Below are 17,740 nucleotides of genomic sequence, written 5' to 3'. Positions count from 1 at the left end.
AAATATAGACTGCTTCAGTATTGGCGACAGAGGCTTCAACGTTAAAGTCGACGCTGTTGCTCACGATAAACGCTGTTGGCGACAACGTCGTCATCATACCAGCACACGAAAATCGTTGAAGCGGCATTGGCAGCTGACATTTTCGTCAACAACTTCGTAACTCTTACATATATATGTACATACATTAGCTGGCAGTGGCTGGCTCTTGTGCTAAGCTTTAGTTATGGCTTTGGTTAAGGAGGCCGAAGAGGCGTTCGCTACGGCCGGTTGTACAACTAAAATCACGAGCTTAAAGCGGGCGCAGACGAAGAGTTCGCTGGTGCGCAGCCGTACGCGTGCGCATGCTACAAATGGCCTGGTATAAAAAGCGAATATACGTCAACGTACCACACATAGTCGTTTCAAGTGGTTAGCTGTCAGACGTTGTGCACAATACAAAAGGCGATTTTTGTTATAGTAAACGAAGCGCATTCCAGCAATTTTGCGTTTGAAAGAAAATAAAGCGAAAAAGGAAATACAATTTTATTTATTTAACGGATTATAAAAAATAAATAACGCATACGCGCTGCATTTTTTGGTTAAACAAGTGAAATATAAACTAAATAAATAAAATGAATAAATATATGATCGTGTTTGTTGCACTTTTTGGAGCCGGTATGTACAAAAAAAAATATATATTTTTTTAAATTTAAATAAGTGATGAACTGAAATTGAAAAAATTTCCAAATATTTTTAAAATGGAAAAGCGAAACAATTTGATAAACAATAAAATTTTAATAAGTTCTTTTATTAAGGAATTGTGTTTTGTGTACTGTGTGTGACCAGAGGGAATAACGAACTTTTGTGAGTTTTTTTTTAAATATAAGAGCAAAAACTAAATAATGGGACACATTTTCTACTTCAAAATGAAGTGCAGAACTTTAAGATACCGTTAAAACACATTTTAAAAGAAATAAACGCATGATAAATATGGTGGTAACTCCAGTTTTGATATGAATTTCTCAAATTTTTATATATGTACATAAGTTTTTATATACAGAGTGTATTGTAAATAAAATGGATCCAATGTACAACTAAAATTTAAAACTTGCAGTTCTAAGTCCTGAGATACTTCGAATGCAGAACATACAGCAATGGAGTAAGGGAGCTGGTTTTGAAAAGGTTTGCTTGAAGATTGTATGTACCAAGACGAAAATTCAGGCTCGCGTTTTGGAAGAAGAAGTCGAACATGGAAACCGAGCACTCTGCGTATTGTTAATGGTTTTGGGCAAATTAAGTTACTAGAAGTTTTTGTATAAAAGAATTATATGTGACCCGGCCTATGAAAAGGTGGCTTATGACTGAAGAGTATATACGTCCTGAAGAAATGCATTGTTTATCTTTAACAGCTGTTTCTCGCAATTTCTTTTTTGAGTCATAAGCCACCTCTTAATAGGCCGGGTCACATATGCCTACCTTCACAAAAAAAAAAAAAAAAAAAAAATCAATTAAGGAGATACAAAAAATTAATTTTGATATAGTGCTTTTTAGGCTGTGTTTTGGGTGGAATCCCAGTCTGATCAATTAATTATCTGGGCTTAAAAGTTCTGATATAAAATTTTATAGTGGTGTTTGTACCTTTGACAATTTTTGGACATCTATGTATCAATACTAGTATATCCGCCTTAATTGAGTAACATGAGATTTTAAATATTTTTAACACATAAAATTTAAGTCTTGGTTTAGTGTAAACATATTTTATAAAATAATCTCTTTAACAGATAGGGTTCCTGCGACAGTGGTCGAAAAATTCTAGAAAATTCGACGTGGTCATATCAAGTCGTTATCAAGATAGCAAGATTAGTTGGAACACCTAATAGATATAGTCGTTCTGTACACGATCACTCGGAGATTGATATTCGCTTTGCAATAGGCCAAAGGCAAAAGCCTGGCCAGCTGACACGTAACTTCCAAGACTTTGCCTTTTGTGCTTTTCAAGATGTAGAATATCCTACCTGGGGATATCAACAGAACCCTGTTTGGCTTAGCGGAACTAAGTGGCAGCACAATCTACTACTTTGGGATAGTTAATATAAAAGAGCTTCTAGTGAGCCTTGCAGCTAAAGACTACCTGTATGGACACTATGTCGTGGTGGGTCGAGTCATGTTTTTGAACAGGGTTGAATTTCTAGAAATTATACTGGACAAATGATTATCTTGCAAACTCAAAATATTCGGTCGGGCTACGAAAACTTCTGTTGCCTTTTATAGCTGGAACATGATACTTAGAGTGTATTTTTGAAATTTATATGTACATAGGTACTCTGTGAAAATTTAATTGCTTAGAAGATGCAATTCAGTGTCACCATAAAATATGTCGGTCCCGTACCACTAAGCTCGCCCTTAATTTACTCGTGGTCTATCGCGCCAAGTATTTTTTTTTGTGTCCATAATGGAACAATGCCTACGCTGATGTACAAACATTCGGTGGATAATGAGAAAAGTTTCGTGACATGGGAGAGGGGTTCTTTGACTTTCTGGCTCCCCAAAAATCCAATATTCTTAACAGCTTAGATATTATCTCAGAGAGAACAGTTTATTTTGTGTCGCTAATTGCCTCCAGTCCATGCTAAAACATTCATTCTTTCCATTATCGAATGAGGTGATATACTCAATTGTGACAGTAGCCTAATCCAGCGATTACGTAAACCTCCATCGGGGTTTCCTGGCATCAGTTGAATGTGAGCCATAACCTTAAGCCGCTCGATTACTGTAGCGTCTTCAATGTATTTTGCCATGGTTTAAGGTATACGATGAATGCGTGTTACTACAGGTTGAGAACTTAACATTTTTTAGGGAGAGAAAACGCGCAATTAAAACCCTGGCCCACTCTTTGGTGCCATCTACGTTCATATGTTGCGATTGCTTTTAAATATATTAAGTTTGTAGTAACATGAGTACCTGCACGTAGTTATATTCTGGAAAAATGATTAAGAATTAAACGGGAACTGTGGTATTATCTCGCAGGGGCGAGAGACAGGAAGTCTGTCAAAATCTTCATACTTATCTTTAATGATTGGGGTTCTGTTCGGTCACTGCACAATGAGAGTCCTTGTGCAAGCTCTCAACTTTCTGGTAAGATCATGGAGAGCCTTTATGATTGACTGCTTTTGTCGGAACTTTAATACTGGTTGATTTATCCAGGGTTAAAATCAGTCACGTTTGAAAGTACGTAATCGCTGTGCTGCATTCTCTTATTTGGTATCGCAAGCGGCCTGCATGTAGTCCAGCTTGAAGCTCTCCTTCTCGGGTAGCTTAGCTGCCACTCACCCTATTCCAGTCGGTTTAGACTTATGAGGTGCAAGTTCGGGAGCATACCGTATTATAAACCGGAAAAATATTTTTAACTACGATCTTTACCTGTGATCTTTTTCTAATATAATAATTAATTCGCTCAAATAATTATAAACATTTTTTATTATTCTTTAAGTGAGTTAAGCTATGAACATTTTTCGTTCGTTTGTTTCATTAGCCACTGAGTGTGCTCAACTGGTTAGTGAAATATTCCAAAGACATTGTTTAAATTTTTTATCCCAAAGCGGGATTTTTCAAAGCAAAACAAGGTTGCTCAACCCGCAGCCAATACCTTGGAGCCCCCAGTGCTAGCCCCCAATGGATACATACAAGGTGTAACAGGCGCATAGCGACCTCTCTATAAATAAAATAATACACAAAAAAAAACTATTCGCCCGTCGAATCACCAAAGCTTAGACAATTATGATTTTGAAAACTTTCGTATTATAAGTAAACTCTTTTACATTGCAGCGGCTTAAGTCATCTGTCAATAGTATTAAGTTAATTTAGATTGTAAGTAAAATATGCAATAAATTTTGCATAAAAGTGTGAATTTGAGTTTATTAACGTCATAATATCTGTGAGATATATTCACTTTCGTAATATGAAATTGCAACAGTTTTAAACAAGAGTAAATCAACTTATAATCCAGCTTTAAGGAGAAAGCAGCCAAAAGACTAATAAGAGAAAATAGCAAGTATTTTTAAACAGTTTTTTAATGCTGTTTAGCAACGAGTCACTTTTTTAACCCAGCACGTATACAACAACAAAAACTGCTCTTGCAGAAAGAGCTCAAGTTATAGCGCTGAAAATCGCGTAACTAAATTTATTTTGCATTTGCATAACTTCATATGAGTGACTCAAAATTTAAACGCTTTTAATAAAATAAGATAAAATAGATTTGAAAATTTTGTGAATGCTGACTTTTTTAAATTTTCATTATAAGCACACGTGCAGCTATGCAATCGAAGTTGTGCAGATAGTCATAGTTGAGTTATAAAAGCTACTCAAGTAATCAAAACAACGAATCAAATGTGACGTATATGTAACTTCATACATATAAATAAACATACTTATATATTATGCCTTACAGCTCTGCATTTATGCACTACTTTTATGCTGCTGGCATTTTTGTTCATTGCTCTACCAAACATGACGCAAATGGGAGTAAAATAACTTATGTTGAATGCATAAATTTTTTTGTTGCTGATTCGATACCGTGAAAAGTCAATCTGGTCGAAAATTATTTTAGTTCATTAACCAGTCGACAAAAAGATGTCTAACAAATATTTTTAGATTAGCAAACAATGTTTAGTTTGTGATCTCTTAATAAACAATTTGAAACATTGAAACATAAAAATATCGATAACTTTTCGATACTAAATCGACAACCATTCGATACGAATTCAATATCTCTTAGATAACATATATATATTAAATGGATAACTTTTCAACAACGCGGCGATGAAAAATTGGTAACACTCCAATTACAAGTTGATAACTTTTCGATAAAAACTCGATATGTTTTAAGAATATATCTAAAAAGTTTGCTAGGACGCACGTGGAGCCTATAACCCAAACTCTCGCATTGAGTATTTATGGCAATTGTCAAACTCATACTTTACTATGGTGTCCTTGTTTGATGTACAGCCAGACAAATAAGTACGTAAACAAAAAAACTTGACAGGGTATGCAGAATATTAATGAATATCATATGTGGAGCCTTAAAAAATAACCCAACAGCAACATTGCATGCCATTCTACACATCCTGCCTGTAGACGTAAACAAGGCTGAAGGCCTCGGGGCAGCTTGAGTGCAGGTCTTACGGCCATATCAGTATAGCGCAATCTTATATCGGGCAAACGGAATATATGGTCTCATGCCTGAACTTCGAGAGAGTTCTGCGTACCAAAATTGGTTGGTGCCAGGGTGCAGAAATGGCAGGACATGCTATAAACGAGTATACGGAAGATTCCAAAATAATGGAAGGGCCGGGTCTGCTGTTTACTATGTCGATCTAGAAATAAGTAAATTTTAAAGACTGCCAGATTACTGCAGTGCCTTTCCTGCAGAAAACAGCAACAATTTTGGAGGAAGAGTGCTTAAGGGCGCAGCACTCGCTGAATCGACAGCAAATGTCCCAATCTATTTGAGAGAAATCAAGCAGGCGTGGACAAAAGCTCTAGCATGCAAAATTTCTAAGATCATGTGCAAAGGCTACAAGCTTAGACTCACAAAGCGGCTTACATATATCTTTGAAGAGAGAAGACTTAACTGTATACTGTCTTCAGGAAGAAACGATTAAGCTAGGTCCTAGAAAACTTCTGGTATTTGCCAAGAGGACTGAGTTATTCTATAACATAAGTCCTGGCACCTGATTGGGGTTCTTTCATTTGGTCGTTAAATAAATTGTGGTAGCAACATGGGCAACAATCAGTATATGTGAGGACTTTATTGACCGTCAAGTTCAACCTAACCTATAAAGTTGCGATAAATAATGTATAACTCTCCAGTCGTAAACTTTTCGATAACGAGCCCATGCAAATTTGTATGATTATAGATCTCGGCGACCACCGTGGTGTGATGGTAGCGTGCTCCGCCTACAACACCGAAGATCCTGGGTTCACGCCCCGGCAAAGCAACATTAACATTTTAGAAATACGTTTTTTCAATTAGAAGAACAATTTTTCTGCCTTGTAGATGCCGTTCGGAGTCGAGATAAAACAAGTATTTCCCGTCCTGCCAGTTTGTAGGAAAAATTAAGAAGGAGCACGACGCAAATTGGAAGAGCAGCTCGGGGTAAAATTTCCTCGGAGGTATGAAGAGCACAATATTTGTGATAATGCATGTCGTTCTCAGTCAACTTCGGCTGTTATTGATTGTTAACGGATATATTATATGTATCATAGATCCTTATGTTTTCTTCGTAGTCTCGTACATGATTTTATCCCCAAAAGCATATGAGCCGATTCTGTGCGCCTGAATCACATGAGTATTTTTGCTGGGCTGTTATTTCGTTATAAAGTGGCTTAATTCATTACGATCCCTTTTTGAAAATAGATAGCTCTGTGTAGGAAAAAATATAATTCGCACAGCCATAGTTTTAAAGCGTTCCTCAACTATCTTTACATGAAGATATAATCATTGAACATTGCATAGAGCCCAATGACAATTCAATGTTCAGGATAAAAAATTCTTCTGGAAAGGAAAGGGATTGAGAAATTTAGAGATTTTTGAAAATACATAAAAAAGACATGAGGATGTTGCTCATTGAGCTACAAACTCTAAATTTCAGAGAAAATGCAAAAAAAGAAGAAAACATTCCGCTAGATGACAAGAAGATCGTTATAACCAGAAAATTGGTTTCCCGGTAACCTAGAAACTGTAAAAAGAGGAATTTATAGGAAACATCAAACGCAATACCCAATGGTGTAACTACCTTGAGTGGCACCCGGTGCAGAAGTTGGTGGTGTCACCCCATCGAAAGTAAAAAGCAATAAATTTTATATGATAAAGGTCGTGGATCATTTGTTATTTATAATATTGAAGAAATAACAAAACACAATAATAACTAAGACAGAAAAGGAATTGTTATACAATTAAAACTTCTTCTTTCGAGCTTTGACAGCTGCAAACTCAGTATACCAAGATTGCTAAGCCGCGATTCGGTCATTGTTGCCCGCAAATAGTTTTTTTTATTAATTTTAATTTACTGAAACTTCTCTCACATGAAGCTACGGACACGCAAACCGTCATGAACAATTTCAGCGCTATCATAAGATTAGGAAGAGATTCTTTAAAATCACATTCTACAATAAACTTTAAAAAATCTAGAGACACCCATTCAGTAACCGTAACATTAGCGGGTTTTAAATGTCTTCGCAGTCTTGGTATCTCCAAAACTAATTCGGTTTCTGAGACCTCATCATAAAAATCAGTAAATTTAGATGTAGCTAATTTCAGTTCTTCAGTATTCGCCAAAAGCAAAGCATTAGTTTGTACGATCTCGAACAATGAAGCTACATCTTGAAGAGACAATTTAACAATTCACGCCAACCAAACACAACACACTTCATGAAACAAATGAATAATTTTGCAACTCCGATGTCAAAGATCGCGAGTTTGGGACGGGAAATCCCCCAAGACAGCGTCAGACTCTTTTGCGGAAATCCCCGAATTATACATACAGCTGAGCTAGTGGGGGAAACCTAGAAAAAGAAATTTTTGTGCTAGCGATTTTTTTGTTTGTACATTGTTCTTAAAGTTGAGAGACCGGGTGACACCTATTTTTTAACCTATGTGAAATCGCATGTTTTAACGTGAATATTTTAAGTTTTAAGACAACTAAATTGAGTAGTTGTGATGGATTCTGATATCTCAGGTAAATACTAACATTATTAATGGTGTTTGTGATTTTTAAAAGTTATAAATTGATAAAGAACCTATTTTATTTAGGATGTAAAAAAAAATTTTTTTTTTATATATTTGCTGTTCAAAACCAGTTTTGTTATGTTTCCAAATCCGTCCAAGTGAAAATTAGTTTTGAACATGGTACTTGGCGCAATTAGCTTGCCAACTGCATTAAATTTAGCTGCAGATAGGGGGTTAGATAGAGGGTTTGATACACCCTTGTTGCTGTACAACAAAAAAAATAGCCTCACTGCGCAGACATTTTTTAGTGTTACACAGTGTAATATCTATATTTTAATATAATTTTTCATTTATTAAACAGTTTTAAGAAGATATTGGCAATAAAATATTTTTGGCCGCCTAAATCGTGACAAATCGTCATCTTTCTTTCACATATCATAAAAGTCAACAGCGCATCAGGTAATTGAGAAATGTGTGTATGGTAAATGAAAATGCTTATCATTTTGACGGGCATACAAATAAATATGAAAAACCAAATGCAAAGCTGATAAAGCCAATTTATAGCCATAAGCCAATGTTAGCCCAGGCATTGCGTATGCTAACGGTTTTTCTACGATGGAAACAAAGGTCAAGTGTAAGTTTTGTTTTTTGTTTTTTAAAGCTGAACAGGCTAATAAAGCATACAGAGAAAAATTAAAAAAACAAGATATTTGAAAAAAAAACGAAAAATATTACATATTCAGTAAAATGTGAAAGGCTAGCTTGAAGCTAGAAAATAAATATGATGTAAAGCAAAGCATATTAGACTCGTATATACGTATGAGTGACTGGCAGACACATTTGACTAATGTTTCATTATTTACATTTTTTCACTTTCATATACGCTTTGAAAAGAATGTGGATACATAAGTACATATGTACATACATACATCCATAGTAATCTTTCCTTTGGTTTTTAGGTTGTTTTTGTTGTTTTTTTTTTTTACGCTAACATAAGACAAGCGCTATATTTTTTGGGTATTAGCTGCACTGCAACTTTATATAACTTTAACGAGTTTTCGTATTTGTAATACACTTGACTTTCACTTTCGTTATTTTACTGAATTTGGATGTATTTTTTAGATCAATTATTGGTTCATAAGCGTATGAAAATTTTTTTTACGTGCATATGTATACACATTACATATACAGGTTGGTCCTTATATATCGAGTTACCGATTTTTTGAAATAGCATATTTATGCCGTCTCCATATATGTACATATATATGATATAAAAACGATATACATCCACCTCCAAATGAGTAGAAATCATCATAGACGTTCATAATCTTCGTTATATTATCTTTTGACAAAACTGTCAAGAGCGAAGCAAGTTATTTTAGCTCGTATGTAACTGTTTGATATAATAAGCGTGTGCTGTGACAAAAACTGCCTACTAAAAAAACACTTGTTGTGAACATGCAAATTTACCTCATTTTCTAGATATTAAATTTGGTCAGTGAAAATGATCAAGATCAATGCTAAAGAACCGCTTCCTCGAATATCTATGCAATTGATTTTTCATGCACGTTTTGTTATAAAAGTTCTTTGTATATATAGCATACCTAGAATAAAATAGCGATCATCTCAAAATATCGCGATGTTAAGAAAACGCAAAAAACTCAATATCTCGCCATTTACGCCAATACAATTTTTATATATTACTAAACTTTTTCTAGCCGATTTGTGGAATTGAATAAACTCAACACATCTTAGCGTTGTCGTCTGGCCAGACGAAATTTGACACTTTGAACTTTATCCACAAATATTTGAATTTTGAAGAAAACTAGTCGCACACTGTGATTACCCAGAAATATGTTTGAATTTTTATTGATAAATTTCGAAATGAATGCGAACTATGATGTCTTATAGGCTTAAAAATATGTGCGTCTAAGCCAGACGACACCGCTGAAATGTGATATACTTAATCCACTTTGGTACAAAAAAAAGGATAAATTAAAAAGAAAAAAAAAATATTGTTTTCACAATTATTATAAAGCCCGCCTCTAAACTTATAAAGTCACTAAAGCTTTTCATGATCGGGTGTGTAGTAAGTAGTAAAGTTATTCTTGAAAATAAAGCCTTCTCGTCTGGCCAGACGCCACAATTTATCAGAGGGTTAATAAATCTAGTACACAATTCGGTAGGTATTGAATTGGGAAGCCCGTTGGTACTCATAACTTTAATTTTTTAAATTTTCTGAGTTAGCTACTTTTTGACCTAGGTGTGATGTATTTAGATAGACAATAAACGTATATAAATATACAAATAGCCATGGTGAGGCGGGACCGTACTGGTCAGCTACAACTGAGGTAACTTTAACTGAAAATTGTAATTTCGAGATTTTTCGCCGATTTTTTGATAAGAAATCGATAGATTTTCGATAGCTAATACGTGATACGCCTACTACAAATTAGTTACGTTCCCTTAACAAATATCGAAAACAAATCGATTACTTTGCGATAACAAATCGACAGCACGCTGTTAAATAATTGGTAACAATTTGTTTAAAAATAAAAACACTTCGATAATGAATTTATAACTCTTTGATAACATCTTCCATAGTAAATCGATATTTTTTTTGAACAAACCGATAACTTTTTGATAAATAATCGATATACTGGAGTGCCCAAAACCGTTTCAACGGTTAAGCGCCAAATAAGTTTGTAAGTAAATAACTGGCTAACTTTTCGATAACATACCGATAACCCTACTATAAAAAATTGCAACTGAACGATAAATTTTCGATCGCCATTTTATAAAATTTTTTTTCTTTTTCTGGGATTTTTTGCTAAGTGTAGAAATAGGGTATAATTTGTTTCTCTATGATACTTAGAAACAATAGCTCAGAGAATATTAAGAAAAAAATTTCTCTGTAACCGCAGATCAAAAAGATAAAAAGCTTACAACTGTTCAAACCATTCTTATTAAAAAGATAATTATTTTGCGATTTTTTCTGTAAATATTTTTTATGTAAGGGCGAAAATTTCATGAATTCTCAAAAAAAAAGTTCGAGTTATGAATTAAATAAATAATACCGTACCACATTGCATTAAATTTCTAGAATATTTATGACTTGGCTTTACTCAACAGCAATTCTCGAATATATAAGATCAGCAAATTACTGATGTTTATATAGACGAAATTCTTTACCGGCTCAGTCATTTATGCATTTTATTTATACCAACTTTATAGCCTTATTTCCTGACATACAGTCTTAAGCGGTTTCGCTTAGCTGTCAATTTCAAGTTCTTAAAATTCTATGCTTATTTAACACAGATACAATTCTATTTAAAACCTCAGGCGAGAAAACGCCTTATAAAAGATACCTTTCTAGAGCACTTTTTGTTCACTTAACAAAATCGTAACAAATACCTCATTTAATGAATCAGCTGCTAATTATCGCATTAATTACTTCTCTTTGTATGTAAATTTGGGCAATTCGCAAACGCTTTATCTAAATATATCTTACCAATAGCCGACACAACAATAAAAGTACTTGTCGGTTTCGAAATTCAGTCTGCCATTAATTCATTTGTCACTCTTAAGCGTTTGCTTTGTTTTCATTAATATGAGATAAATTTATAGTTTTGTTTTGTTCTAACATTATACACTTAAGTACCGGCGATTAAAACTGGTTAAATAAAAAAAACCAAAGCCGACAAAAACAATAAGTACAAAAAAAAAAAAATTGTTAAGAATATACTTGGCCAATTCACCAAGTACGTTCAATTAAGTATAAATATATATATATATCACATACAGCAGCGATTACGAAAATAGCAGTCGCAGTTTCTATAAAAATTTGTCAAATAAATACGTAAAAGTGCTGGAAACTATAAATAAAAAGTTTCAAACTTTTGTGAAATTCGTTCGTTCATTTTTGAAGTTATTCTTTTTTTGGGATTGGTTGCATAGTTCCAGTTACATGTTTCATAAAAGTTTTTGCTATATTATCAAAACTAAAAATAAAAATTTATTTAACGAAATTTGTAAAATATTGCCACTGCTAATTCCGTTTTCGCTGCTGTATATGGGTGCGCTTAATTGTCAAGGTGTGCTCACAGTTACAACGATTTTTCAAAAAGAATAAATTCTTATATAATTTATGTAGGTGAGAAAGAATGTTTTTAAAGCAAAAAACAAGTGAGGATGGGACTGTCTTCGGCTGTGCCAAAGACTTCTTACCTTTCATGAATGAGGCTGAACAATAATCTTATCCCGTTCGTAATCTCCAAATAATCAGATGTATAAGATAAGAAATATATAGTGAACAGATGTACATACCTAAACGATTTTTAAGATAAATATAAAATAAAAAAATGGCAAAAAACCCCTTATCTGTACGATCGGTTTTATGGGATATATATTATATAAAGCTCCGATTAAAATGATTTTTCATGAAATCTTCTATGATATATTAGAATATATACCACCGAGTTTCACGTTGATACTTTCTAAATTAAGGTAGAAATGGCTAAACATCTTTCTATCTGAACGATCGGTTGTATGGGATATAACTATATATAGAGCCGATCAAAGTGATTTTTTCAGGATATCTTCTATGATATATTAGAATATGTATCACCGATTTTCACGTTTATACTTTCTGAATTGCGGCATGAATGACCAAAATCGTTTTATCTGAACAATCGGTTGTATGGGAGATATATGTTATAGTGGTCCGATCCTACCGGATCCGACAAATATATAATATAATACAAAAATACATCTTTGTGCCAAAAATCATTGAGATATCTCAAAATTTGAGGGACTAGTTTGCGTTCAAACAGACAGACGGACGGATAGACGAACGGACGGACAGACGGACGGACGGGCGGACAGATGGACGGACGGACAGACGGACATGGCTATATCAACTCAGTTTGTCGCCCTGATCAATTCGGTATACTTAATGGTGAGTCTACCTTCTATATTTCTCAACGTTACAAACATCGGACCAAAGTTAATATACCATTTCATGTTCATGAAAGGTATAACAAGAGCTTGAATTAGTAAAACCAGTTGACATTGAGGCTAAGTACAGTATGTATATACGAACATATACAGATCTGCGGTTGATTGGCTGTTAGTGGTAACTGAACCATGTAAATGATAAAGTAAAACACTTAGTGCAGACTTAAGACAGCTGGTTAAAAAATGCACTTAAGAATTTTATGCTATATAAGTACTTCATTAAGGTCCCAACACATAAGAATAACCTATTTGACGATCCCCATACAAACACATGCATTCAACTGCAGCATCTTGCGCTGACAGATGAGTTGCGTGCATGTGTTTATATGGGGATCGTCAAATAGGTTATTCTTATGTGTTCGGGCCTTTAATGAGAGAATTATTGATATTTTTAGATGCAAAGGTGTGTGTACTTCTTTTCAAATTCAAAAATGTGGTAGATCGGTAGATAAGCTGTGTGACTGGTTTGATATATTTTATGTTTACTTATTTAAACTAGCAATTTTTGACTTACTTTTAGTCATCAAGTTAGACCGGTTCTGTCCAGAAAATGAAAGGCTTTAGAGTCGACACTCTTTTTCTTTCGAATTCGCTTAACTTGCTGACCTGTAGACCTATAAAATCCGCAAAGTAGCACACAAATATCTATGCACATATATACATATATACTAAAACCCGTTTAATGCTTTAGTAAAGACATAAAATTAAAGAGGCAACCGTTTTAGCCATCAACGTAAAAGCCAATTTGTAAATAAGAAGAATGCTTGCAAATTCGAGTAATCTAACAAAAAGAAATGAAAAAACCTGCGAGTTATAAATTCATATGTCCGGTTCTTTGACAGCGTTGCTGAGTAACTCAGCCCGTTTCTAAATATAGCTATCATTTCATTTCAGCTACTCTGTGTTAGGTGGTGCGTGTTTTTTCTATAAATTTAAGTGTCACTTGTAATCTTTTTTACAAATAACAACAAAATTAATTCACGACAGATTTGTGTGTAAACAAGTTTGGGATCTTCTCGTTCTTGCAAAATGAAAAAAAAAAAAAAATAGAAAATAAAATAGATATAAAAATTAAACACTTTAAGAAGTATATGCAAATTAACTCGTTTACTATAAGCTTGTTCCATATGTATCTGATTATGAGTAAATATGCAATATAAAGGAATATTTTTCACAAACTTGTCATCATCAGCACCTTGGCAATGCTGTAGGAAATTGCAATCAAATTTATTTCTCCATTCATTGCAATCAAAATTTATTACTTTTACTTACATTGTAAAAGTGAAATCTTTATTTATTTGATGACACTGATAGTTTTTCCCTACATCCATTTATTGTCCATACAATCATTGAAGGTTTAAGAATAACAATATTTAGTCGTTTAGAATGAATTAGGGGAACGGAAATTTGAAACGCTTACTTATTATAAAATTATTTTGATTGCAATCAGTCAAAAAAAAGAATAATTTTCCAACTTTTAATGGCTGATTAGTTGATTTCTAATTCAAAAAAGATTTCTTGACCAATGATTTTCCATAATCATAAAATATATTTCAATTCATCAAGGAAAATTACGTACTTAAATTAAATAAGTTTTTACTATGTTACTGAATTGAATGCAATCAACATAGTTGGATATAAATGAAATCGATCAACAATTAAATTTTTTTTTTTAATCTCGAAATAGTCTCGAAAAGTCAATTAATTTGATTGTAAGTAAACAAAACTGCCTAAGTAATTTTAAATTGTGTTTCATTAAAAACAAATTAAAAGCAATGAAATCTTATTTCAATAAGTTGTTGTAAGTTAATCACAGACTTAAATTTTCTCAAAACGATTGCTAGCGTAATATTCCCGAAAAGTTTCCAAATTAGTTTCAAAATGATTTCCAAAACAATTGCTTCACTATTATTCTAAGAAAATCTCGAAATCATCATAAAATAGTCCCTAGATTATATTGGCATCAATCGAAAAATCTTAAAAAGAGTTTCGATTTTTCATAGAAATTATTCCAAAGAGTCTCGAAACTATCAAGAAAACTATCCATAAGTCAGTTTAAATGCTCCCAGGTTCCGAAATAATTCGAAAACATGCTGAATTAATTTCTAAATTATCCTTAAAGCTTTCCGAAAAATTCCATAAATGCTCCCTTAATAGTAGTGAAGTGATACTGAAGACAATCCTGAGGTAGTCGCGAAAACAGTGCTGAAATTGTCTCGTAAAAGCTCTGAAATTATCCGGAAATAGTAACGAAATAATTCCCAAACCAACCTCGAAAATTACCAGAGAGAGTTCTGATATAACCTGAAGAAAATCCCGAAACTATCCTTGAATGGTTTAGAAATAGTGCCGAATCAATATAAAAATTATTTGAAAACAATTTTAAAATATTTTCGAAAAAATTACGAAAAGTCCAGAAATTATCAAGGAGCAATCCTCAAGTCTATCTTGAAATGGCCAAGAACCTTGTAGTGATTAAATACTTCCGGAGATAAACCTAAAACTGTAACGAGTTAATTTTCTAAATGTGTCCCAAATTTCCGAATGATTCCACCGTTAACGCCTAAATAATTCTGAATAGATTACGAAAACAATCCCGAGATAGTTTGCAAAAATATTATAGTCTCAGTATTATTACGAAATAGTTTTGAAATGTTTCCCTAAACACATCCAAAAATGATCGGAGAGAGTTCCGATATTATCCGAAGATAAAACCGATATTATGCCGATCTCGAAAATTATCTTGAAAGCAATCGAAAAGATCTCGGAAACTATTTGAAACTATCTCAAAATGATCCCGAAAACAATATCGTAGTAATATTGAGATTGTACAAAATGGCCCCGAAAAAGTTAAGAAAAAAGCACAAAACCAATTTAAAAATGATTTCGATGTGATCCAAAAGGTAGTGTAATAGTCTGGAAGTAGTAACAAAGCGAACACAAAGCACCGCATCAGTATAAACAAAAATACTGTTCTCTTCATCAAAATTCCACAAAATCTTCAATAAGCTTTTTGCTGTAGCAACAACAACATATTTTTTCTTGCTTATGTCTGCATAGCATTTAATTGAAAAAAAAAAAAAAATAGCGGAAATGCAAAATATTCAAAATAAATATATCGTATATCTTTCGTAGCAGCAAAACAATTAAAATATCTAAGTTTGCCACGCCTTAACGCCTACTTGCAACACATTCAAGCTAAACTATGCCAACAGCTGTTTTGCTGAAAAATGTCAGTCATGCTATGACTTTAGGTGCGACAGGCTGTTGTTGCATTGATTTTACATACACTCATACTTCGTATATTACACACACAGACTAAACTAAGTGAAACAAACACAGCCACATAAACAAAAGGCAATAGTGATCTGTTGACAAGCATTGTTACCTATAATAAATTACAACAATAAACTACAATCACAGGCAATATGTGGCAATTTTTGGCATTTTGTGCGCGGAAAATGTCACAGAAAAATTTGCCAAATACAAAAACAATTACATACATACAAACAAGTATGTTATAAAATATTTGCTTTCAGTTATGAATGCAAATATTGTTAAAAATGCAAAAGTCAAAGACGTAATTCACTAGCAATGAACAATTTTTTGAAGTATACTTATTTACATATGTATACTAGAAGACCCGGCAGACGTTGTCCTGCCCTAAATTTGGCCAATATGCATACATTTTAATAAGCTTTTTCCGCCTGACTCTGCCCTCCCCCCTCCCTGTCTTCACTTTTTCCTAATCCTTTTATTCACTCCTCCCTCCGTCTTTTTCGCTTCATCTATCTCCATCTTCGTCTCATTCTATCTCTTTCTCAATCTCCTTCTCCTTCTTTCTTTTCTCTTTTCTCTTCATTTGATATCCATATTATATAAACGCATTCTAGGGGTACCCGGGTCCACGTTTTGGCCTACACCTCGAGACCCTAGTCACCCAGGTGTATGAAAATTATCCTCTAATAAAGCACTCATCAACAGATTTCATTTGAGATCCATATTCTATAAACACATTCTAGGGGTACCCGGGTCCACGTTTTGGCCTATATCTCGACACCCTAGTCACCCAGGGGTATGAAAATTACCCTCTACTAAATAACTCATCAACAGCTTTCATTTGATATCCATATTCTATAAACACACTCTAGGGGTACCCGGGTCCACGTTTTGGCCTATATCTCGAGACGTTAGTCACCCAGGGGTATGAAAATTACCCTCTACTAAAGCACTCATCAACAGACCCTAGTCACCCAGTCACCTATCCTATATTTCAAGTTAGATCAAACTACACACGGGGTGCAGAAAAAATTCAAAATCGGTTCAGTAGTTTAGGAGTCCATTGGCCTCAATTGTGTGACACGTGTCTATTATATATTAAGATGAAGCTTATCATATCTTTAAAACTTATTGAACAAACAATTTATAATGTAAAAAATATTTTTATTTATTTATTTATATGTACTTAAATTTATAATAAATTATAAAATTTAATTATTGAGCTTCAGCACTAGCTGGCAGGGCTATTGGCTGTAAAAAATAAATTATACCATATCTAGGAATAATTATTTATAGCATAACAGGAGCCTTTAAGACGACCCCAACACCAGGATTGCATGTCATTCTACACATCGGGCCTGCAGGCCTAATGGCCAAATATATCACGTTAGCAACAGTAACAAGGCCTAAGGCCTCGGCACAGCTTGAGCACAGGCCATATGACTATAACAGTACAGCGCAATCTAATATCAGGCAAACGGAGCTGGATGATTGGCGCTAGGGTGCAGACATGGGAGAACATACTATACACGTATATTAGACTGGGTCGATTTATTAACCGATATCGCGCCATCGATTTTTCGATAGGATTTTTGCTCAGGAAAAAAAGTTTCACTACGCATACCCAAGAAAATTATTTTCGAGCCAGCGAAATTTCATCGATTTTTTCGATTTTTTATTAATTTTTTGTTTTTTCATTTTCAAGGATCCAAATTATTTTTTTTGTATTTTTTCGTGTCA

The 17,740-nt window shown here is 33.7% G+C and overlaps 1 protein-coding gene across 2 annotated transcripts in view; it reads left to right on the top strand.

The window, feature by feature from the left end:
* The first annotated feature begins 385 nt into the window (after nt 1-385).
* Gasp (Chitin binding Peritrophin-A domain-containing protein Gasp) overlaps nt 386-17,740 on the top strand; it is a 146,136-nt gene continuing 128,781 nt past the window's right edge. The window contains exon 1 of one of the 2 annotated variants that reach the window (XM_067761101.1): nt 386-654. In XM_067761101.1, coding sequence (XP_067617202.1) covers nt 612-654 — 43 coding nt within the window. In that variant the 5' untranslated portion in view covers nt 386-611. The remainder of the gene's footprint in view (nt 655-17,740) is intronic. The other variant, XM_067761100.1, reaches the window with a different exon arrangement.

This window comes from Eurosta solidaginis, chromosome 1 (genome assembly GCF_040869045.1).
Source record: "Eurosta solidaginis isolate ZX-2024a chromosome 1, ASM4086904v1, whole genome shotgun sequence".
Classification (NCBI taxonomy): Eukaryota; Metazoa; Arthropoda; class Insecta; order Diptera; family Tephritidae; genus Eurosta; species Eurosta solidaginis.
Note: the sequence above shows the minus strand (reverse complement) of the source record. Positions and strands in the feature narration are given on the sequence as shown.